Source organism: Saccopteryx bilineata, chromosome 4 (genome assembly GCF_036850765.1).
Source record: "Saccopteryx bilineata isolate mSacBil1 chromosome 4, mSacBil1_pri_phased_curated, whole genome shotgun sequence".
NCBI classification, from domain to species: Eukaryota; Metazoa; Chordata; class Mammalia; order Chiroptera; family Emballonuridae; genus Saccopteryx; species Saccopteryx bilineata.
In genome coordinates, this window is record NC_089493.1 from 124,672,763 (window position 1) to 124,697,094 (window position 24,332).

At 36.5% G+C, this 24,332-nt stretch overlaps 1 protein-coding gene across 1 annotated transcript in view; it reads right to left on the reverse strand.

Moving 5' to 3' along the window:
• Positions 1 to 24,332, reverse strand: part of NEMF (nuclear export mediator factor) — a 54,830-nt gene that overhangs the window by 13,133 nt on the left and 17,365 nt on the right. The window contains exons 8-22 of the mRNA XM_066277923.1: positions 24,224 to 24,297; positions 22,945 to 23,015; positions 22,579 to 22,654; positions 22,145 to 22,207; positions 20,327 to 20,404; positions 20,032 to 20,240; positions 19,582 to 19,767; positions 19,131 to 19,194; positions 15,913 to 16,001; positions 9,165 to 9,268; positions 7,832 to 7,894; positions 3,998 to 4,110; positions 2,444 to 2,501; positions 1,930 to 1,988; positions 1,725 to 1,845 (exon numbers count right to left, since the gene is read on the reverse strand). Coding sequence (XP_066134020.1) covers positions 1,725 to 1,845; positions 1,930 to 1,988; positions 2,444 to 2,501; positions 3,998 to 4,110; positions 7,832 to 7,894; positions 9,165 to 9,268; positions 15,913 to 16,001; positions 19,131 to 19,194; positions 19,582 to 19,767; positions 20,032 to 20,240; positions 20,327 to 20,404; positions 22,145 to 22,207; positions 22,579 to 22,654; positions 22,945 to 23,015; positions 24,224 to 24,297 — 1,428 coding nt within the window. The remainder of the gene's footprint in view (positions 1 to 1,724; positions 1,846 to 1,929; positions 1,989 to 2,443; positions 2,502 to 3,997; positions 4,111 to 7,831; positions 7,895 to 9,164; positions 9,269 to 15,912; positions 16,002 to 19,130; positions 19,195 to 19,581; positions 19,768 to 20,031; positions 20,241 to 20,326; positions 20,405 to 22,144; positions 22,208 to 22,578; positions 22,655 to 22,944; positions 23,016 to 24,223; positions 24,298 to 24,332) is intronic.

Here is a 24,332-nt window from a genome sequence, read left to right on the forward strand (position 1 = left end):
AGCAATCACTGAAAACTAAGGAGAGTTGCAAAGAAGAATTGATGCTTCTCATCTCTTTCCCTACCTGTCCCTCTCTCTGACTTTCTGTCTCTGTCAAAAAAAAAAAAGAAAATTCTTGGACATTGCAACCATTTCTGAATTAAAAACTGGAACTTATCTTTGTTAGGTATTTCCAAAAAGGAGGACAACAGAAGTAGTCCTATAAATCCTGCTGCTTTTATTATAATTTATACATGCAAATTGAAATGAGATAATATATGTCACATAACTGACACAGAGCAGGTGTCCACACACTGGCAAAAGGAACACTGTCCAGCAGTTACATTATGGTCTAGTTGCCTCACCTATAAAATGAGATGCCACCACCCATCTGACAAGGATAGTTGTGAGAATTCAGTAAAAAAGTAATATAAATAAAGCACTTCAGGCCCTGGCCAGTTGGCTCAGTGGTAGAGCGTCGGCCTGGCGTGCAGAGGTCCCGGGTTCGATTTCCGGCCAGGGCACACAGGAGAAGCGCCCATCCGCTTCTCCACCCCTCCCCCTCTCCTTCCTCTCTCTCTCTTCCCCTCCTGCAGCGAGGCTCCATTGGAGCAAAGATGGCCCGGGCGCTGGGGATGGCTCCTTGGCCTCTGCCCCAGGCGCTAGAGTGGCTCTGGTCGCAACAGAGCGACACCCCGGAGGGGCAGAGCATCGCCCCCTGGTGGGTGTGCCGGGTGGATCCTGGTCGGGCGCATGTGGGAGTCTGTCCCCGTTTCCAGCTTCAGAAAAATAAAAAAGGGGGGAAAAATAAATAAATAAAGCACTTCATATAGTATTAGGAACAGGATGAGAAATTAAAATCTTTTAGTACAATAGTAGTTATAAATAAAACAATGCAGTATTATTTCCAAAAAAGGATGACTCTAGAAGCAAAAACAACAACAACAAAAACTATAAAAATAACAAGATATTTTTTCTAGTTCCTTCAGGTAGATAAATTTATTCTAGTAACCACAGTTGTTTTTTACTAGAAGCAAATATATTATTAAATCAAGATAAATTACCATAAGGGAAAATGTAGTTGTTATAAACTCATCTTTGATTTTTTTTTAATTTTATTTTTTATTTTTGGCAGAGACAGAGAGGGACAGATAGGGGCAGACAGACAGGAAGGGAGAGAGATGAAAAACATTAATTCTTCATTGCGGTTCCTTAGTTGTTCATTGACTGATTTCTCATATGTGCCTTGACCATGGGGGCTACAGCAGACTGAGTGACCCCTTGCTCGAGCCAGCAACCTTGGGCTCAAGCTGGTGAGCCTTGCTCAAACCAGATGAGCCCGCGTTCAAGCTGGCGACCTCGGGGTCTCGAACCTGGGTCCTCCACATCCCAGTCCAACGCTCTATCCACTGCGCCACCGCCTGGTCAGGCATAAACTCATCTTTGTATCACTTCTAATTCCTTAACCCAAAAGTAAATGGTCATTCACACTTATGTTACCCATTAAATACTCAAGTTTTACTACATAAATATATACTCAAGTAATAAGTTATGGAGTCAATAACTTTATAATGCATCAGAATTATAAGCATATTTAAGATTTCTAAAAACACAATTCAATAAAATTGATAGCAAGTTTTTTGATATTCTAAATTATCCCAAAGGAGACATGATTTTCTATGAATTTAGAAACAAAACTAGACAACAGAAAACACTAAGTTCCTTTATTCAAATCTGTACACTACCTAGTTGTTCCATTTCTTCTAATACGAGTTCACTAGTGCAGCGCGCCAGGGTCTCCATGTCTTCATCCTGCACTCTGACTTTTCGTTCACCCCGATGTCTCCAAACACAAGACTCATCTACCTGTGAAAACAGTTCTTTTTCACTGATGGTACTTTAGGTGAGGCTAATGAAAGAAGAAAAAATAATGAAGGAGATGAAGAGTACCTTAAACAGGAAGCTAAATCCCATCATTAGATATGATGGAGGAAGGAAATTCTTTTTTCCTAGAAAAGATAATGTACATAAATGTTTTACAACCTCTTTTCTTCATTTTATGCTTGCAAGGTATCTGCCACCACGTTTATTTTGCATTTTCTCTGTCATGAATGAACATTTCCCATTTACAGAAATTGGTATATAAAGAACAGGAATTAAGATAGAAAAATATAATTGATTGCTCTCATCCTTTGGTTTAGTCAGACCCTGAAAAATCAATTTTTAGAAAAACGGTCACATTTCCTTTCTTACTCTTATAATTTTAAACTGTGAAAGTATATTCTCATCAAAAATATACATGGAGATGCGATGACATGAGAAATAGTTAATTTGCCACAGCAGAGGACAAATTTTCCTTATTTCATAACAAACTTCATATGTATGAATCAAAACAATGTGTGTCTATTCTGAGAATATTAGCAGATGGTCCTCAAGCCTGTCTCCACCCACGGCCAGCCATTACCTCTTATCATGAAGCTTCCCGTCGTCAAATATTCTCCGGTTGGTGCTGTTTTAGACACCTGAGGAACACAGTAATACATTATACTGTTGCCTTCAGAAATACTTTTAAAAACTGAATGATTGGTATTTGAGAGAGAGAGAGAGAGGAAGGTAGAGAAAGAGAAACATCAATTTGTTGTTCCACTTATTTATGCATTCATTGGTTGATTCTTGCATGTGCCCTGACCAGGGATAGAACCCACAACCTTGGTATATTGGGATGATGCTCTAACCAACTGAGGGCCTATCTAGCCAGGGATTAAGAAATACCTTTTAAAAATTTTTTTCACTTGAGAAAGTAAAGTCATATACAAGTAAGCAGCATTGTGTCCTGCAAAGTTTAAAATTTAGCAAAAATTCTTAACACTGATGGGATCGATACCTCTCTTTTCTGTAACAAGGGAAAAAATAATGAAGAATACATTACACTGATAATTTTCAAATGTCTTGGACTAGAGACAGAACTAGTCCACAGGTTTTCTCTAGTGTGAGCTATAAGAAGAAATAGTTTAATAAGTTTACCATAAAACTAAAACTATACTTACTAAAATAAAATTATTAAGTAAAATATTTTTCTGAATAACATTTTTTGTTATAACCTTTTATTTTAGAAAATACAAATGATAGCAGATTTAAAAAAATATACTCTAATTTGTCAAAATAGGAAGTGAGCAAGATAATTCCCTAATTTTTGAAAATTTTATACATCTGTGAAACTCCCAAATCATAGAGAATCTTTATGAGTCATAGTTATGCAAGCAATTAAAAGCATACTAAAAAAACCTATTCATAAAAGAATTAAAGTCACTTTTATAACAAGACCAAGGCAGAAAATTTAATCTCAGACGTGATATTAATTTCCTAAAAACCCAGTATCACTCATAACAGAAAATAATATAAGTACATATAAAGATGAAACTAAATCTAAGGAAGGATAATGATATTAAACTCTTTTTACCATATACTTTTGGACCTTATAAAAGTAAATCATTATTAATTATAATTCCTAAAAATGTGTTATTACTAGTAGTGTGAAAATGGAAGGAAGTATCATCAAATAAATAGCATTAACCACAAAGAAGGACAATTACTAAAACCAAGTAAGTACAAAACCACTGGAAACACCAACTTTTCTGAAAGGGCCAAAGAGAATTCAGAAAATTTCAACAAATATGAATAGGAGAAAGGCCTTTAGGTCAGTATGCTGGTCATTATTGGAACACTATCCCACATAATCGCACAGATCATTCTCTCTTCATTTAGGCCTCTGCTGCTCACATCTTACTTTCCCAAATACTTTATTCAAAATGGTAGCCCCTATCACTCACTATGCCCTTACTCTGCTTAGAAAAAATCTTTATAGTAATTGCTACCTGACATTATGACTTTTTCTCTACTATAAAAATGTCAGCACCATCAAGGAAGGTAGGTACTTAGCCTTGTTAACTTACATACCCTCAAAATGTGGTACAGTACAGCTCAATAAGTTAAGAAAAAAGACCAAAGCCATTATTACCTGATGATGGTACACCCACCAAGCACTAGTGATAACTCGGGCATCCCAAGCAGCACTGTAGCAAAGGGCCATTGTGCCAGCTTCAGTCAAGGTCCGAGGGGGAATTGGTTCTCCTGCAATAACAAGCTTTAGTACCAAAGTACAGATTCTATAGAGCAGTGGTTCTCAACCTTTCTAATGCCGTGACCCTGTAATACAGTTCCTCATGTTGCGGTGACCCCAAACCAAAAAATAATTTTGGTGGTTACTTCATAACTGTAATTTTGCTACAGTTATGATTTGGAATGTAAATACCTGATATGCATTATGTATTTTCTGATGGCTTTAGGCGACCCCGCTGGGGTCGCGACCCACAGGTTGAGGACTGCTGCTATATAGCAAGATACGAAAATCACATGCATGAGAGGTTTGATCTTTTTTTTTTTTTTTTTTTTTTTTTTTAAGAGAGAGAGAGAGGAAGGGAGAGAGATGCATTTGAATTTTTGTAAATGGTGTACAGGGGTCTACCTTCTTTTGCACATGGATATTAGTTGTCCTAGCACCATCTGTTGAAATGATTATTTTATCCCTTTGTTGAAAATCATCTGAGTAATATCAACTCTTTTCACTGATCTGTCCTAATGCCAATACTGTACTATTTTGATTACTGTTGCTTTGTAGAAGGTTTTGAAATCAAGAAGTGTGTCTTCCAATTTTATTCTTCATTTTGAAGAATGATTTGGCTAATCTGGGTTCTCTGCATTTCCATTTGCATTTTAGAATTAGCTTATTCATCTTTAAAAAAAAAGCAGCTGGAATTTTGAGAGGGATCACACTGAATCTGTAGATTAATGTGGGAAGTATTGCTATCAGAACAATATATTAACACTTCCAGTCCATAAATACTTCTTTCCAATTAGTTGGACCCTCTTGAATTTTATTCAATGATTTTTTTTGTAGTTTCAGGTATATGTCTTGCATTTATTTTTGGTAAGTTTACTTCTTTTATTCTTTTAAGTGCTATTACAAATGGACATTTTATTACCTTTCATTCCTAGTGTATAGACATACAACTGACTTCTATAAATGATCTTGTATCCTGGACACTGCTGAACTTGTTTATTAACTAATTTGGACACTTTAAGGTTTTAAATATATTAAGATCAAGTCACACACAATGCAGTACACAGATGTATCACAGAATTGTACACATGAAACCTGTATAATTTTATTAACCAATGTCACCCTAATAAATTCAAGTAAACTTTTATTTTTTCACTCATTTTAGAGAGAGAGAGAGAGAAGGGGAGGAGCAGGAAGCATCAACTACCATATGTGCCTTGACCCAGGCAAGCCCAGGGTTTTGAACCAGCGACCTTAACATTCCAGGTAGACACTTGATCCACTGCGCCACCACAGGTCAGGCCAAGTAAATTTTTTTAAAAGATCAACTAATCTGTAAACAGATAGTTTTATTTGCCCCTCACCAATTTGGGTATTTTCTACTTTTTATTGCTTATTGGCCTACTTAGAACCTCCATACAATATCGAGGAGAAGCGGCAAGAATAGGCATGCTTATCTTGTTCATGATCTTAAGGGAAAGCTTTCAGTCTGTCAGCACTAAGTATGATTGTGAGCTGTGGGCTTCTGTGGATGTTCTTTACCAAGTTGAGGAAATTCCCTTCTATTCTTAGTTTGCTGAGTACATTTACAACCAGTGGGTGTTGGATTATTGCCAAGGGCTTTTTCTGCATCCTTTGAAATGATCATGTGGTTTTTGTCCTTTATTCTATTAACATACTTTACTACATCAAAAAAATTTTTTTAATTTAGACATTTAATGAGGTGACTGATTAATAAGAGTACATAGGTTTCAGGTGACCATCTCTATAGCACAGGGGTAGTCAACCTTTTTATACCTACCATCCACTTTTGTATCTCTTAGTAGTAAAATTTTCTAACTGCCCACCAGTTCCACAGTAATGGTGATTTATAAATAGGGAAGTATAAAATTTATAAAGCAGAGTTACAGCAAGTTAAAGCATATAATAATAATTACTTACCAAGTACTTTATGTCGGATTTTTGCTACTTTGGTAGAATAAATCTTTATAAAACAACTATAGTTAAATCTATCTTTTTATTTATACTTTGGTTGCTCTGCTACCGCCCACCATGAAAGCTGGAACACCCACTAGTGGGCGGTAGGGATAAGGTTGACTACCACTGTATAGCATTTGAACTGTTGATTGTGTTGTGTGCCCATCACTAGTCAAATCATTTTCCATCACTGTATATTTATCCCTCTTTACTCCCCTCCCCCGGTAACCACTTCACTTATATCTATGTCCATCAGTCTACATTAATTTTCAATCTTAAGACAAAACTTGCATGCTGGGATAAATCCCACTTTGTCATGGTGTATAATGCTTTTAGTATGCTGTTAGATTCAGTTTTCTAATATTTTGTTGAGGATTTCTGTGTCTATATTTATAAGTGATATTTATCTGTAGTTTTCTTTTCTTGTGATGTCCGTCTGTTTTTGCTATTAGGGAAAATGGCGTTATACAAGAGTTAGAAAATGTTCCATTTCTTCTATTTTTTATGGAAGACTTTGTGAAGAATTGACATTTAATCTTCTTTAAGTTTGGTAGAATTAACTAGTGAAGCTATGTGGGCCTGGGATTTCTTTTGTGAGGTTTTTTTAAAAATTACTAATTCAATCTCTTTACTTATTATAGGTTTGTTTTGATTTTCTATTTCACCGTGGGTCAGTTTTGGTAGTTTGTGTCTAAGACTTCGTCCATCTCATCTAGGTTATCTAATTTGTTGCTATACATAGAATTTCCTCATAATCCTTTATATTTCTGTGAAATGAATGGTAATGTTCTCTCTTTTGTTCCTGATTTTAGGAATTTGAATCTTCTCTCATCTTTTTGGTCAGTCTAGGTTTATGAATTTTGTTGATCTTTTCAAAGAACCAATTTATTTTGGCTCCATTGATTTTTCTCTATTATTTTTCTATTCTCTGTTTCAATGATTTCCACCCTATTATTTCCTTCCTCGCCTTACTATGGGTTATTTACCTTTGTATTTCTAGATTTTAATGATTACAATTTTGTTACTGATTTCTGATCTTTCCTCTTTTTTATAATAGGCATTACCACCATAAATTTCTCTCTGGGCACTGCTTAAGCTGCATCTCATAAGTTTTGACACATTGTTTTAATTTGATTCACCTCAATGAATTTTCTAAACCCCCTCTCATGATTTCAACTTTGATCCATTGATTATTTATGAGTGTATGGTTTAATTTCCATAAAATTATGAATTTTTCAATTTTCTTCTATTAATGGTTTCTAATTTCACTCCATATGGTCAGAAAGCTTACTTTGTATGATTTCAGTAGTTTTAAGTTTATTGAGACTTGTTTTATAGACTGTCACATGGTCTATCCTGGAGTATGTTCCATGTGCCCTTGAGAAGAATGAGAATCTATTGTTGTTTAGTGTATTAGAGATTAGATCTAGTTACTTAGTGTTGTTCATATCTTCAATTTCCTTATTGATCTTCTATCTAGTTATTCTATATTGTTGAAAATTAAGTATTAAAGTCTTGAACTATTATTGTTGAGTTAACTATTTCTCCCTTCAATTCTGTCAGATTTTACTTCATATTCTAGGGTCCTGTTGTTGAGTGCATATATGTTTATAATTGTTATATCTTACTGTTGGATTGATTCTTTTATCATTATAAAGTGTCTTCATTTATCTTATTAACAAATTTTGTCTTATAGTTAGATTAAAATATTTTAATGAAGGAAATTAAAGTTCTGAATAGAAAGAAATATATTACCTGTTGGATTTTTAATTACACAGCTAGTAGCTCCATGGAGATCGGCATGTACATAAATGTCACCTTAAAAACAGGAAATGATACTCTAAATCCTCTTATTTATTTATCTATTTATTTATTTATTGTTTAATAGCGATAACTATAAGAGATAAGAAAATCTAAGAGACAAGAAGGCTTTCTCATAGATCTTCTCATAGGATAGCACATGGTAGATTACATAAATGACCACAACTTCTCTTTCTTTATCCATACCTCTTTGCTTTGTGACTGTGAAGCTTTTCCCATCAATAGGTGGAGTCCACTTCTCTGTCCTGTGAATCTGGGCCTACCCCATGAACTACCCTGAATGTGGCAGATAGGACCAAATGCCAGTTCCCAGCCTAGGCCTTGAGAGGGCTTATATGCTTACTCTATCTTGGAAACTTGCTGAGTTACCATGTAAGCAAGCCCAGGCAAGCCTGCTGGAAAGGTGAGATACAAGGAGCAGGAGAACTATGGATGTATGAAGAGCAGTCAGGAGGCCACAGAGGGGAGTGTGGTAAGAAAGGAACCTTGAGAAGAAGCCAGTATCCTTGTAAGCCATGAAGAGGGCTTCCAGTTTTATTCTAAGTGTGTGATAGGACAAATGAACAAAGGCACAAACAGATGAATGCAGGAGTAAATGGTCAACGAGAATGAAGGAAAATGCACAGTTCCTAATAGGTAAAATGAGCAGCTGTTGCTTGCTGTGGACAGGTCAGTTGGGCTGAAACTCAAAGACAATCAAAAGCCATACTGCTCCATGACAGGCTCAACTCACAATGAATATAGCTACAGAAGACAGAGACCAAGCCTGGGCACCATGTAACCTGATTCTTGTTGATTTCTTTCCTAGTTCAAGATCCTCAGTGGACATCAAATTAATTCTGGTATTGATTATTGATTTCTGATACCCACACTGAAGGTTCAACCACAGGGAGGCAGTGGTTATTAGAAAACAAAAATAAATGAGAGGCTTTACACTGTAGAGTTTAAGTCCTATTTCTAAATGTTAAAAAGGGTTACAAAGCTCAGTGCTGAAAAATTAAGCTATTAAAATTTTGATCTACAGTGACTTTGGAGGAATGAAAGCTATCTGCAGTAGAAATTAAGAAATCCAACAATGCAGATTAGGTCAGCATTACTACTTTAGGACTATTCATTTAAAATTAGAATTAAGTGTCAAACGATAAGCCATCAAGTATCAAACTCTACCAACTGAATCTGTCAAACAAAGAAGTTTAAATGGAAATCTATACCTAATACTGAGATAACTGATCTCAGTATTTCTTTTTACAGTTTTAATTTTACCTACCTGGTGTCAAGTATCTCTTCACAATTACTTCATTCTGTTGCTGATCTCGTCCTCCTATAATCAGATAGTTCTCTGAGCTAATGAACCACAGAAATTTCTCAAACCTACCAAATTGAAAGAAAAAAAACCAACATTTTTTTTCTTAAAAATAGCTTCAATTCACACCCTTTTTACAAAGAAAACAAAACAGGAAGCTATCCTGTGTGGGTTAAGACAACTTGATGATTTAATTATTTTTAAGGCATGCATTGAATTTTACTGAACACTTGTAATACATATTGCCCTAGGATATTCTTAATACAGTCTGAGAAGAAAGCAAATAAATTCTATGTTTAAAAAAGTATATGTTCTCTCCTTTTCTCCCTCTCCATTAGAAAGCCTTCTTAAACACAAGGATAACTTATAACAATGAATTATACAAAACAAAAGTATAAAACGTCTTTTGGTCCCTAGGTTTAGCTGTTTTTCAATGGGGAACTGGATAGGCTTTGGGTTCACTAGTAAGAGAGAAAAGTTTTCCTCATTCTGTCCTCAATTAGTTAACTGAATGTTTACATATACGATATTCTTTACACTTTTATTACACTAAATACTGTCTTAAAAAGTAAATATTTTAACTTTTTTCAAGAGACAAAGTAATCTGGGTTTACATAATATGTACCATAATAATAAACGGTAATGTGTATAGATGTGTGTGATTTAGAAAGTGACACTCAACAGCAGTGAACATAAATATACATATTTCTATATTACATATGACTCCCAAGATAAACTTTTTCATGATTTAATCTACAATTTATAAACTGGTTAATAATGGCCTGAACAGGCGATGGTAGAGTGGATAAGAGCGTCGGATTGGGATGCGGAGGACCCAGGTTCGAGACCCCGAGGTCGCCAGCTTGAGCTCAGGCTCATCTGGTTTGAGCAAAACTCACCAGTTTGGACCCAAGGTCGCTGGCTTGAACAAGGGGTTACTCGGTCTGCTGTAGCCCCCTGGTCAAGGCACATATGAGAAAACAATCAATGAACAATTAAGGTGCTGCAACGAAGAATTGATGCTTCTCATTTCTCTCCCTGTCCCTCTATCTGTCTCTCTCAGAAAAAAGAAAAAAACAACTGGTTAATGATGATAATGTTTGAGGATAGAAATTTTTTACTAAACTCCTTCATATCTCATATACCTCGATATAATAGCAAGAGTATTTTACTCTTTTTTTTTTTGTTTTTTTTACAGAGACAGAGAGTCAGAGAGAGGGATAGCTAGGACAGACAGACAGGAATGGAGAGAGATGAGAAGCATCAATCATCAGTTTTTCATTGTGACACCTTCGTTGTTCATTGATTGCTTTCTCATATGTGCCTTGACCGTGGGCTTTCAGCAGACCGAGTAACCCTTTGCTCGAGCCAGCAACCTTGGGTCCAAACTGGTGAGCTTTGCTCAAACCAGATGAGCCTGCGCTCAAGCTGGTGACCCCGGGGTCTTGAACCTGGGTCCTCTGCATCCCAATCCGACGCTCCATCCACTGTGCCACCGCCTGGTCAGGCTTATTCTATTTTCTAATCTGACTTTTTACTGAATAATACATATACATGGTTCAAATTGTTTTTTAATTGTATAAAAAGGTATAGTGAAAGATCCTGCATCCCTTCAGTTCTTACCACCACTACCCAATAGGAAGCCACTGTAATTAGCTGCCTGTGTATGTCTCTCCAGAGGTATTTTTATATACACAAAAGTTAAAATAAAATGTTTATTTTAAACCCCCTTTTCCACACACAACACACAGGATTCTGAATATTTTTTCACTTAAAAACATACTTTCCTGCGTGACCAGGTAGTGGCACAGTGGATAGAGTGTCGGACTGGGATGCTGGGGACCCAGATTCGAGACCCGGAGATCGCCAGCTTGAGCGCAGGCTCATCTGGTTTGAGCAAAAACTCACCAGCTTGGACCTAAGGTCGCTGACTCGAGCAAGGGGTTACTTGGTCTGTTGAAGGCCCACGGTCAAGGCACATATGAGAAAGCAATCAATGAACAACTAAGGTGTTGCAATGCGCAACGAGAAACTAATGATTGATGCTTCTCATCTCTCTGATCCTGTCTGTCTGTCCCTGTCTATCCCTCTCTGACTCTCTCTCTCTGTCTCTGTAAAAAAAACCAAAAAACAAAAAACCCCCACAAAAACGCCCAAAACTTTCCTCATTGCTGAATGGATGTATTAAACTCAATTTAACCATTCTGCTATTGATGGTGAACAAGTCTGTAAAACCTACAAGGACAAAGAAAATGAGATAGATCAATCAAGGATGTATTTTGTAATCATCCTAATAGAGAAATATATAACAGGCCAAAAAAAAAAAAAAAAAAGAAAGAAAAGAAAAGAAAAAAAAAGCCAACAATCAATCAAAAGAAGGCAATAAAGAAGACAAAAAAGAACAATGGCAGAAATAGAAAGCAAATAGTAAAATGGGTAGATTTAAAGCTAAATATATCAGAAATTACATTAGTATAAATGTAAATTTATAAATTATCCAGGTAAAATGCAAAGACTGTCAAGAAGGAAAAACAATAATATACACACACACACACATATATATTTTCCTTTATAATAGAAATATAAAAAGATTGAACTATAATGATGGAACTAACCAAACGAAGCTGATACAGTTTCAGTATCTCACATGGAAGGAAAAAATAAGTTAAAAGGACATTTCATTAATGTTAACAAATGGCTCAATTCACTAGGAAACTATAACTTCTATACTTGTATCCTCTAATTGCACAGCCTCATACATATAGAGCAAAACCTGGCAGAAGTAAAAGGAGAAACAGACAAACCCACAACTGTGTGATATTGAACACACCTTTCCCGGTTAACTAAAAAACAATCACTAAAAAAAAATCAGAAAAGGAACCAGATTTGAACAACATGGTTAATAAATATGAGCCAGGTGATATTTAGAGAAATGTACTCCACAACTATAGAAAAGACATTTTTTCATCTATATAGGAAACACATATAAACGAGGCTGACCATAAGTATGCTGGGTCATAAAGCAAGTTTAAAACAACAGATGTCATTCAGGACTGAGATCATTCAGAATACCATCTATTACTATCATGCAAATTAAGCCAGGAATCAGTAACAAAAAATAACCAAAAGAGACAGATATGTTTGAAAATTAATACTTCTATTGTAAAGAAATCACAATAGAAATTCTTTCATGTAAAAGATAATGAAAATAATACATTACAGAACTCTTTAGATGCAGACAAAGCCAAGCTCAGAGGGAATGTCATTACCTTAAACATATAACAAGAGAAAAAGACTGAAGAAAAAAATCCATGTACTAAGCTTCCATCTCAAGAAATCAGAAAAGAAACTGCAAATAAATCCCCCCAAAAAGTAGGATGAAAAAAATAAAAAAGGAGAGAGCAAGATATAATAAAGGAGAACAATAGTCAAAAACTGGCTTTTTATAGATACTAATACAACGGAAAATCCTCTGCTCAGACTAATCAAGAAAAAGAGAAGGCACAAATAATACCATGCATGAGATATCATTTAATATCCTTAGAGGATGTTAAAAAGTGGAATATTATAGACCTTTCGCCAGTACATTTCAAATGTTTGACAAAATAGGCAAAGTATTAGAAAAACATTGCTAACAAAAACTAGAAAGTCTGGCCTGACCAGGTGGTGGCACAGTGGACAGAGTGTCAGACTGGGTTGTGGAAGACCCAGGTTTGAAACCCCGAGGTCGCCAGCTTGAGCCTAAGGTCACTTGGTTGAGCAAGGGGTCATTCAGTCTGCTGTAGCCCCCAATGAAAACTAAGGTGCTGCAACAAAGAATTGATGCTTCTCGTTTCTTTCCCTTCCTTTCTGTCCCTCTCTCTGTCTCTCTTTGTCTGTGTCACAAAAAACAAAACAAAACTATAAAGTCTGAGTTGTCCTTTTATCTACTAAACAATTTGAACCTGTAATAAAAAGCTTTCCCATAAAGGAAACTACAGGATACTCAGTTTCATAGGTAATTCCATCGAATATTTAAGAACAGTTGATAAAGGAACACTTCCCAATTTCCATTATGAGGTAATATAACCTTGATACCAATACTGAACATGAACATTATGAGAAATAAGAATTGCAGGTCAATTCTATTTATTGAGAGAGGTTGGGGGGGGGGGGAGAAAATCACAACCAAATTTTGAAAGGTAGACAATGAATGGACAAGTGATCAAATTCAAGAAGCTGGATCCTGAGTTGACAATAGGAAAGCCAAGAAGTAAATCAATTTACATTGTGTAACCCAGAAAAGAGAAAGAGCTAGAAAAAGGGTTTAAGGTGGGGCTGAAGAGAGGACTGACTGAAAGTCTGATCAAGAAGTAGCTACTTCTTTCTAACTCTGAACATAGTGTAACTTTCCCTTCCACACCCTAACAAAAGTTCAGAAGTTAATTTTGTAGAAAGGGTACAAGGAGGACCTATGGACTGGGGAAATATGGCACAGTCATAAGTAGGGATAACATATGTAAAACAGGGCAATTATGTAAATGTATGAAAGACTGGATACTGAGATTCCCAATTATTTCCACTGGGCTCCCCAAATCAGGTCTTCACTTTATAAGCAAGAGAGAAAAAAAGAGTATTTTCTAGGAAATACCAACCAGCTGAAGAGGAAAAAAGCTAAGACACCTAGAGTTCAACACAAAATGGCCCACACAGATCATTTTACAAGCCCAACCACCCACAGAGAACTCTCAATCAGTCTTTTAATGCTCTGCTATAAAATGTGAGCAGTCAAGGATCACTAGACATTAAATGAAATCTGGAGATAAAACCAACAAATAGAAGAGGAAAAAAGCTTGGAGAAGACAGAGACCTGTAGGAAAAGGGTATGAAGTAAAATCGAATACATCCAAATTAGCCTCAATATAAAGAAACTAGAGGAGCTTCTTTAAAAAATTTTTTTTTTAGATTTTATTTATTTTAGAGAGGAGAGAGAGAGAGAGAGAGAAGGGGGAGGAGCAGGAAGCATCAATTCCTATATGTGCCTTGACCGGGCAAGCCCCAGGTTTCAAACTGGTGACCTCAGCATTCCAGGTTGTTGCTTTATCCACTGCGCCACCACAGGCCAGAGAAGGAACTTTTTGTTGTTGTTGCGGCTCCTTAGCTGTTCATGGATTGCTTTCTCATATGTGCCTTGACTAAGGGGCTACAGTAGAGTGAGTGACTCCTTGCTCAAGCCAGCAACCTTGGGCTTAAACCAGCAATCTTGGGCTTCAAGCCAGAGATGTTTGGACTCAAGCCAGTGCCCATGGGGTCATGTCTATGATTCTACACTCAAGCCAGTGACTCTGCGCTTGCTCAGACCGGATAAGCCCATGCTTAAGCCTGCAACCTCAGGATTTTGAACCTGGGTCCTCTGCGTCCCAGTCTGATGCTCTATCCACTGCACTACCACCTGGTCAGGCAGAAGAATATATTTTCAAACTAGAATTTTATACCCAACTCAAGTAGTAATTAGGTATAAGAGTAAAATCATTTTTATACATTGGATACCTTGAACATTTTATCTTTTTTTCTTAATTTTAATATTTTATTTAACCTAATATATCCAAAATATTATCATATTATCATGTAATCAATATAAAAATTAACAGAATGTTTTACATTCTGTTTTTTTAGACTAAGCCTTTGAAATACGATGTGTGTTTTACACTCACAGTACAACTCATTTTGGACCAATGTTGTTTCAAGTGCTCAAAAGCCACTTGAGGCCTAGAGTCAGATCAAATCTCCAAGGCCAAGTGTTAATAAACTGGATTCAGTCTCTAGATAGGTTAGGTTTGGGCCATGCAGTTAAAACAAATGAATTACCAAGATTTAAAGATCAGGAGATTTCACATAAAAATTCAGTTTTCTGGTTTCTTTTGGCAAAGCTTAAATCTGGCACTGGGGCCACATTCCATCTGGCACTTTTCTCTGGAGCTGAGTCTCAGCTGTCCCCATGGGGTGTGGGGGTGGGGGGGTCGCAGAATACCCACCCATGTCCATGCCACTGCAGAACACTTTATCTTCTCTATGCACCCCTTCTCATTATGCTTCTATACTTTATAGCTCCATCAACAAAGAAAAAGGAAGGATGAGATCAAAGAGAACTCAATACAGAGATGGATAAAGTTTCAGGATAACAACAAAAGGAGATTTTAAGATGCTTAGAGTAACCAATTAGAACAATGATCAGAAAGCTCTAGAAGAGATTTCTTCAAGATGATACTAACAGAATTCCAATGTGAGCACACTGGAGAGAGTGTAGGTGAATTAATAAGAAAAAAATAAGAAATATGTGACAATTTAAATATTCACAATGATGTTAATGCTGAATTGTGTTCTGACAATACTAGAAGGCTGGGTGGTGTGTGTGTAATGGAGTACAAGAGGAAAGAATAAAATCTTCATCTTCCATAGTGGGAAGTCATTAATAGAGTATAAAATAGAAACATTAAGAATCTGTAATATAAGCATATTACTTAGAGAAATGAAGGTATATACCAAAACAACTGGGTAAAAGAACTAAAAGTATAAAAGTTTCTTTCAGATAGGACACAATAGAATTAGGGGTAAAAATTTCAGGGCTATTGGTTTTTGTAACAAGCTTTGCAGAACTGCTTCATTTTTCTAAACAATATGCATGTATAATTTTGATAAAACAGAAACTGTCTTTTAAAGAGAGAACACTTACCAATACACTTTTCTTGCTTTTTGAATAGAGGTAACTGTTTGGACTTCTTTTAAGGTTTGCTTTGTTTTCTTTTCTGCTGATTTGAATGCCTATTTATAATAAGAAAGTTTTTAAATAATTTGTTGAGAATGTATTTAAAATAACACCAAGCATACGACAGGCATGAAATAGGGGCAAGAAATTGTTTTATAAATATCAAAAATGAGGCCCTGGCCGGTTGGCTCAGTGGTAGAGCATCGGCCTGGCGTGCAGAAGTCCTAGGTTCGATTCCCGGCCAGGGCACACAGGAGAAGTGCCCATCTGCTTCTCCACCCCACCCCTCTCCTTCCTCTCTGTCTCTCTCTTCCCCTCCCACAGCGAAGGCTCCACTGGAGCAAAGTTGGCCTGGGCGCTGAGGATAGCTCCAGGGCCTCTGCCTCAGGCGCTAGAATGGCCCTGGTTGCAACAGAGCAATGCCCCAGATGGGCAGAGCCGGGTGGATCCCGGTGGGGCGCATGCGGGAGTCTGTCTGACTGCCTCCCTGTTTCCAACTTCAGAAAAATACAAACAACAACAACAATATATATATATATATCAAAAAAGGAGACTGCGCGCTCTCCCGAGGGGGGGAAAAAAAAGGGTATTATCTACATACGAGCACACACACACACAAAGAATAGAGAAATGAAATTATTTTTGTCTTTAATATTAAAATAATTTAAGTCAAAGATTCATTGTATATATCTTCTCAAGGCCTACAAATTAAAAATTTAAAACTAAATGATTGATTTGAGAGAGAGAGAGAAACATCAGTCTGTTCCTGTGTGAGCCCTGACTGGGGAACAAACCCACAACCTTTGTGTATCAGGACCATGCTGTAACCCAGGGGTCCCCAAACTATAGCCCACGGGTCACATGCGGCCCCCTGAGGCCATTTATCCGGCCCCTGCTGCACTTCCGGAAGGGGCACCTCTTTCATTGGTGGTCAATGAAAGGAGCACATTGACCATCTCATTAGCCAAAAGCAGGCCCATAGTTCCCATTGAAATACTGGTCAGTTTCTTGATTTAAATTTACTTGTTTTTTATTTTAAATATTGTATTTGTTCCCGTTTTGTTTTTTTACTTTAAAATAAGATATGTGCAGTGTGCATAGGGATTTGTTCATAGTTTTTTTTATAGTCCGGCCCTCCAACGGTCTGAGGGACAGTGAACTGGCCCCCTGTGTAAAAAGTTTGGGGACCCCTGCTGTAACCAAATGAGCTAAGAGTATCATTCATTTACCAGATACTAAGTGCCCACCATATCACAGGACTACATGCTGGGAACAAAACAGTGAACAAGACAAAGTCCCCACCTCAATGGGGTCTAGGAGAAGACACAAATATAAAACATATAATTATTTGAATAAACTTATGGTAAGTGCTTCTAAGGATACCATAGCAAGAGCAGAACAAATGAACCTAATTTATAATTAGTTATGACCAAAAAAGGTATTTCTGAGGAAATGGTATAAACGCTGAATCAGTCTGAAGGACTGCTGGAATTATCAAGGCAAAGACTTAGAAAGAAGAGTACTATAAGCCAACAGAAAAGGCCAGCTTGACCAGGCCAGTGATCACAGGGTAAAATGTCAAGAAGTGAGGTTGGAGAGGTGTTAAACAGTGGGCTAAGTCTTGAGGGCCACTCACCAGATATTAATGTGACTACATTCCAGGCAATGCTCTAGGGTCAGGGACATAGCAATGAACAACATATTAAAATACAACTTTCATGCAACCCACATTCAAGAGTGAAGTCAGATAAATACTGGGAGGGGTGTTTTTTAAGGAGAACAGAGTAAAAAGGGAGTAACTGAAGATACTATTTTTAGTAAGAGTAATCAAGAAAGGCCTCTCTGGATCCTGGCCAAGTGGCTCAGTGGTAGTGTTGGCCTGGTGTGTGGAAGTCCTGGGTTCGATTCCTAGTCAGGGCACGCAGGAGAAGTGACCATCTGCTTCTCCTCCCCTCCCTCTCTCTTCCCTTCCTTCAGCCATGGCTCGATTAGTTCAAGCAAGTTGGCCTTGGGTGCTGAGGATGGCTCCACGGCCTCACCTTAGGCACTAAAACAGAGCAATGGCCCCACATGGGCAGAGCATCCCCAGTAGGGGACTTGCCAGGTGAATCTTGGTTAGGGTGCATGTGGAAGTCTGTCTCCCTGCCTCTCACTTTAAAAGAAAAAAAAGGCCTCTCTGAAGTCTATTAGTAGACACGTGGATGAGGAGAGGCATCAAACCATGGACATTTTTAGGGAAGAGCATTCTTGGTAGAAAGGGCAGCAAGGACAATGTCTCTAATAAGGCAGCATAGACCACTGTTACAGGAACAGCTAAAGTCCCAGTGTTATCTGAAAAGAGTTTGTAAGAGGAGCAGTCCAGGTGATGAGATCAGAGGGGAGCAGACCATGTAGGACCTTACAGAGCAGGAGAAGGGCTTTGGATTGTTCCGAGTAACATGGAAAGCTACTGAAAGGTTTTGAACAAGAGAAAGGACTTTATTTTTTTATTTAAGAGCATCACAAGGGCTGCTGTGTGAAGAACAGAATGTAGCAGGGAAAGGGTAGGAGAGTAACCTGCACAATAAGAGCCTGAGTGTTACTGCTCCAGTCCTTGAGAACACATGACGGATACCTGGGTCAAGGAGAAAGGAAGAGCCAAAAGGATTTGCCGGTGGATTGTATATGTTTTATGAGAGAAGAGTCCAAGATGACTCCAACATTTTTAATTTAAGCAAAGGGGAAAATGAAGGTGCTATTTACTGAGATGGCAAAAACTGGGAAGGAGCAGGTTTGGGAAGAAAATGAATACTGGAAATATATTTCAAGAAAAATTAAGTTTGAAAGGTAATTCTGAATTAGAAAACCTCATTTAAACAGGAGAAATAATTTTTTAAAATTGAATTTATTGAGGTCCAGGTCCAGGTGTGAGACTCAGTAAAACACCATCTGCACACTGCATTGTGTGCCCATCGTTCCAAGCTTCTCGTTTGTCCCCATTTTCTCTGTTTGCCCTCCTTCACTCCCCCCTAACCTCTTTCCTTCTGGTTAGCACCACACCGTTGTCTAGGTCTATGTGTGATACACCTGTATGGTTATTATTGTTATGATATTGCTTAGTCCCTTCACCTTTGATCACACAGAAGAAACAATTAAGGCCATTAAATTAGAGAAAAACAACATTCACTCTAAGAAATACTAAGTACCTTCTCAGCAGCTTCAACAGTCTTTTGTGTTTTCTTAGCAGCATATCGCTTGTGATCATAATACCTAGAAAATCATAATTCTTTTACATTTCAAGTAAAAGCTCTTTTCTTTAGCTTTGTTTGTTATTTCTAATTTTAAAGACTCTCAATCATACCGAACAATTTGTGTGTTGTGCAACTTTGTTATCTATATTCCATATGAAAACCGAGTTGTAGAATGCATAGTATGATTTAAAAAAAAATTTGCTTTTGAAGTTTCCAGGAGAATTAATATTTTGAGAAATAGTAATGTCTGTATTCTTTCTTATAATAAATATGATTTTAAACACATCAAAAAAATTTATTTTCACCCCAAAGAACAGACAGGAAAAATAATGATTTTTCTTATCCTTAACACCCTGAGTTATTACAGATATTTTACCTAAAACTTATACTTAACATTAAGACTCACTTTTTCGCATTGGCATATGCTGATAAGCTGAGATCGACATCAACAAGTAATGGCCTATTTTTCTGAGGCTTCTGCAGCTGTTTATTCTTTTTCTTTTTTTTTCCTTTTAATGGTTCAGTTTCATTTTTCTCAACACTGATGTCATCAACATCGTCATCTTCCTCCTCTGATAATAAGTATGGATTTCTATTAAAAATATTCAATAGTATTTCACTAACGTCAATGACATTAACATTTTTATTTTCCTAAATGAAATCATAAATGGTTTAGAGTATTTAGATAGCTTGTATTATTTTACTGTCAATAAACTTTTTCAAAAATAAGATACATGTTTTCTATACTGTCAAGGATAAATTTCCAAATAAAAGAGACATTTTAAATAAATACAGTGAACAACTAAATAGCAAAATAAAGTCAAACATTAACTGCTTAACTGAAAATTAAACTTACCTTAACAGCATTGTAACATGATTTGTCTGTAGTTTTAATTCTTTGATTGCGTTTGCAACGGGGTCTCCTTGAGCTTGGGCTTCCTTCACAATTAACCCGATTTCTGTCCAATTTATCTGGTTGGCTAAAGCACTTCGAACAACCTGAATGGCTCTGTCAACTATCTGTAGATTCATTTCTATGAGTTCTCCTTTAAGCTTATCGATTTCCTTAAGAAATGGACCAGAAACATTTACTATAATGTAAGTTAAAGTTACCGTTTTTGAAAAAGCATCTGAAAAGCTAAACACAATACCTGAGCCTGCTGAAGAGCTTCTAATCTGTTTTCGTGATCCTTTCGGACATTATCTAACTTCTTCAATGCTTGTTTTTCCTTTTGTTGACAAAACAGATTTATAAAAAATTAGATTTCTCTTATCACCCATACCTTCTCTCTTACCTCCCGAAACTCAGTATCTTGCCCCACTTCTGCCCCTCAGAGTTCAGTTACCTAACAGCTAAAATTCCCCAGAGTCCCCCTCCCCAGGCCTGTCCTACCCCAAAGTGTTCCATGCTCCAAAATGAACTCCTACGTCCCATTCCCTAACTAGTGAGATAGTTTGATTACAGGTTACACTGTATGTGAGACGTGCTCCTACAGGCCTTGCATTATTCAAGTAGGTAGAATTCAAGACATTATTTTCCTATGGCAGAAAAGTAAAATTTGGGGGAATGCATTTGCAGGATAAATTACCCAAACTGCTTCTTTTTATTTCATTGCCACCTTTAATTTTATTAGCATTATTTTTAGTATTTTACAAAATATTTCCTAAATTAACAACACAAAGGGTCATGGTAATTATTTGATCTTCTAAATAGCATTTTATCATACGTAATTTACATTTCAAGATTACTGATCTGGGGGCAGACTTTCTAACAGTAGTAATAGCATTACCAATTAATGAATGTTCGAATGCTAGGTATAGTATTAAAAGATTCAAATTATAAAAACTGACTATTAAAAGAATGCAAAATGATTATTAAAATAATTCATGTCTAATGCACATAAAAAACATGGGGTTCAAAGTCACTACTAAATATGTTTACTAGCTGAAGTGCTGCTACCAAGTGGCAATCACACTAATTAATTTGATCCATCTGCTTTGAAATTGTGCTTTGCTAATTAATTACTTTAAAAATGAAGAGCTGGGGAGGATACTGGGATTCGCAAAATTACAAAATTGTATACACACATTTTAACACTTTATTAATAGTTTTGAAAAATCATATCCCCTTCAAATCAAACTGTTCTTTAGCAAATACTCCGAAAACATGGTCTGGTGAAAACACAGCATATTAAAACCTCCTTGTGGAGTCAAGACACGTAAAAAGCATATATCATTTTTAAATTTATTTTTTAATGTTTCAATTACAGTTCACTTTCATTAATCTTTTGTACTGGTTTCAGGTATACAGCATCGTGATTAGATAATTATATACTTTACAAAGCGTTCCCGTGATACTTCCAGAACCCACCTGGCACCATGCATAGTCATTGCAATATTATTGACTATATTCTCTATGCTGTACTGTATATCCTTGTGACTATTCTGTAACTACCAATGTGGAGTTCTTAATTCCTTCACCTCTTTCATCCAGTCTCCAAAGCCCCCTCTCCTCTCTGATAATCACCAGTCCAGTCTTCATACACTAAGCCTTAAAGGCTTAGTTTAAAAGTTCACTTTTAAAAAAGTTTAATGATAAAAACACTTATTTGTATAGGAAAAACATTCCCCTCTCCATGGCCTATTTAAAAATTTCAAAACAGTATTTCTTTAACAGCAAAATTTAAGAAGGTTTTTGGGTGGCTGTAATAAAGCAAATCATTCTAGGGTATAAATAATAGGCCTTATTGTCCCACTGTACTTCCATCTTAGGGAATACCCGATATACTGACAGAACAAATAGGGTATACTTTCAACATGATACCTCCGCTGGACCTTTACCAATAAACCGAGAGATCAGAGTGTTTCCATACACTTTTGAAAGGCTGCAGATTCCTGAGAACATTATCTTCCCAGCAAACCACACTAGGCTAGTTAGTTTAATACAAATATTTTAAAGAATACTATACCTGCTGTAACGCTTTTAAATCTATTTTCTGACCTTCTATCTTGGAATAAAATTCATCCACGGCCTTTTTAGAACAAACAGAAAAACAACTAGTTGAAAAAAACAACACTGTATCTACTTCAGCTTGCATACACAGAATTTTAGAGTCTGTTGGTTTATAACACCACTCAAAAAACCTGAACAGATCCCCAGTAAATGTATTGTATAGCTAAATAACCAAGAATCAAATTAAGTTCATTTTGACCCTTCATCATGAAATAAAGTAGCAACAAATGTTTCTAAGAGTTTGTATCTATGACTGCATTGTTCCATAATGCTCAGATTCATGGTGATTGTAAAGCAAAAATAGTTTCAATTTCTCAATCAAAGCAAATTGATATTAATTTAATAATTCATATCATGCTAACTGGTTAAAAAACAGAATCTAAAACTCACCTTGTCAAATGATTCAAATTCTATATATGGACATTGTGAATGTTGAAAAAACAAGAAAGGATGAAATTCCTCATACCTGCAAAACATATTTATGATATCACATTCAAGAATATTAATAAACATCTAAAACAGCGGTTCTCAACCTGTGGGTCACGACCCCGGTGGGGGTCGAACGACCAAAACATAGGGGTCGCCTAAAGCCATCGGAAAATACATAATGCATATATTACAGTTATGAAGTAGCCACCAAAATTATTTTTTGGTTTGGGGTCACCGCAACATGAGGAACTGTATTGCGGGGTCACAGCATTAGAAAGGTTGAGAACCACTGATCTAAAACAAATCGACTCATGCCCACATGCTTACGTGAGTATGTCTTCAGTTGGTTTATCTACTTCCAGGCTTGGTTTTGCTTCTCTTTTCTGAATGATATATCCCTATAAAAATCCAGCATAAAACTCATTTCTCTCCATAATTAACAAAGATTTACTTTTCATGACTGATATAAATTTAATTTATCAACTGCAGTTGTCTACTGATCTCATCACTTCTCAAAATGATGCTTTTTTAGACTCAAAGTATTATTAGAAAACACTGGTTTATTCACATGCACAAGAAAAACCAGGAATAAAGAAAATAAGAACTTGTGATCTGGTAAGACGGTGGGATTATACGTATGCACGTTCTCCTTTCTATTTTTAGACGTTGTGCTATTCCAAAAAGCCAGAAGCACTGCCAGCAAAAAAAATTATTTTCACTTTGATGGTAGGGGATTTTAATTAATTAAAAAAAACTGGGTAGGTGCATTTGTACTGAATTTAACTATAATTAACCAGAACTGTCTCTGATTTTTTTTTGGTAAATGAAGTTATACTCTGAATAGGGAAGAAAAACATAAGATATATAAATATAAAGGATGTTTAACTATTAAGGGATGTAAATCACCACATTTTTGAACAGTGCTGGCAAATTAAAATGTGCTTCTCTATCTAAAATTAACCTAAGAAAAAATATTGTGAAATCCTCATCTCTTCTGGAGGGCTGATATCGACATGACCTAGTCCTTTCTATAAAAGTACTAAAAAAGCAGGACAAAAATGACAAACCAATAAGCAATTAAAAAAAACAACAACCGACCTTAGAATAAGCATGTAACAAACATCAAATTTCCAAACTAAAAGATTTATATATCTTGATCTTTTTTGTTTTTATTTATTTATCTATTTTTTACAGAGACAGAGAGTGAGTCAGAGAGCGAGGGATAGACAGGGACAGACAGACAGGAATGGAGAGAGACGAGAAGCATCAACCATCAGTTTTTTATTGCGCGTTGCAACACCTTAGTTGTTCATTGACTGCCCCCTCACATGTGCCTTGACCGTAGGTCTCCAACAGACCGAGTGACCCCTTGCTCGAGCCAGCGACCCTGGGCCCAGGCCAGTGGGATTTTGCTCAAACCAGATGAGCCCGCGCTCAAGCCGGCGACCTCGGGGTCTCGAACCAGGGCCCTCGGCATCCCAGTCCGATGCTCTATCCACTGCGCCACCACTTGGTCAGGCTATATATCTTGATCTTTAACAAACATTTAAATTCTAAAATTCTGAATAATAAAACCACAATATACAGTAAGTATATGTGCTGCTACCTTCCCACTGAAGTTGGATGTTGTCTTCATATAGTCTTCTGCTTTCTGCAGACAAACAAGTACTTTTTCAATATCTAATAAAAAAAAGGAAGAAATAGTAATCAAGTGT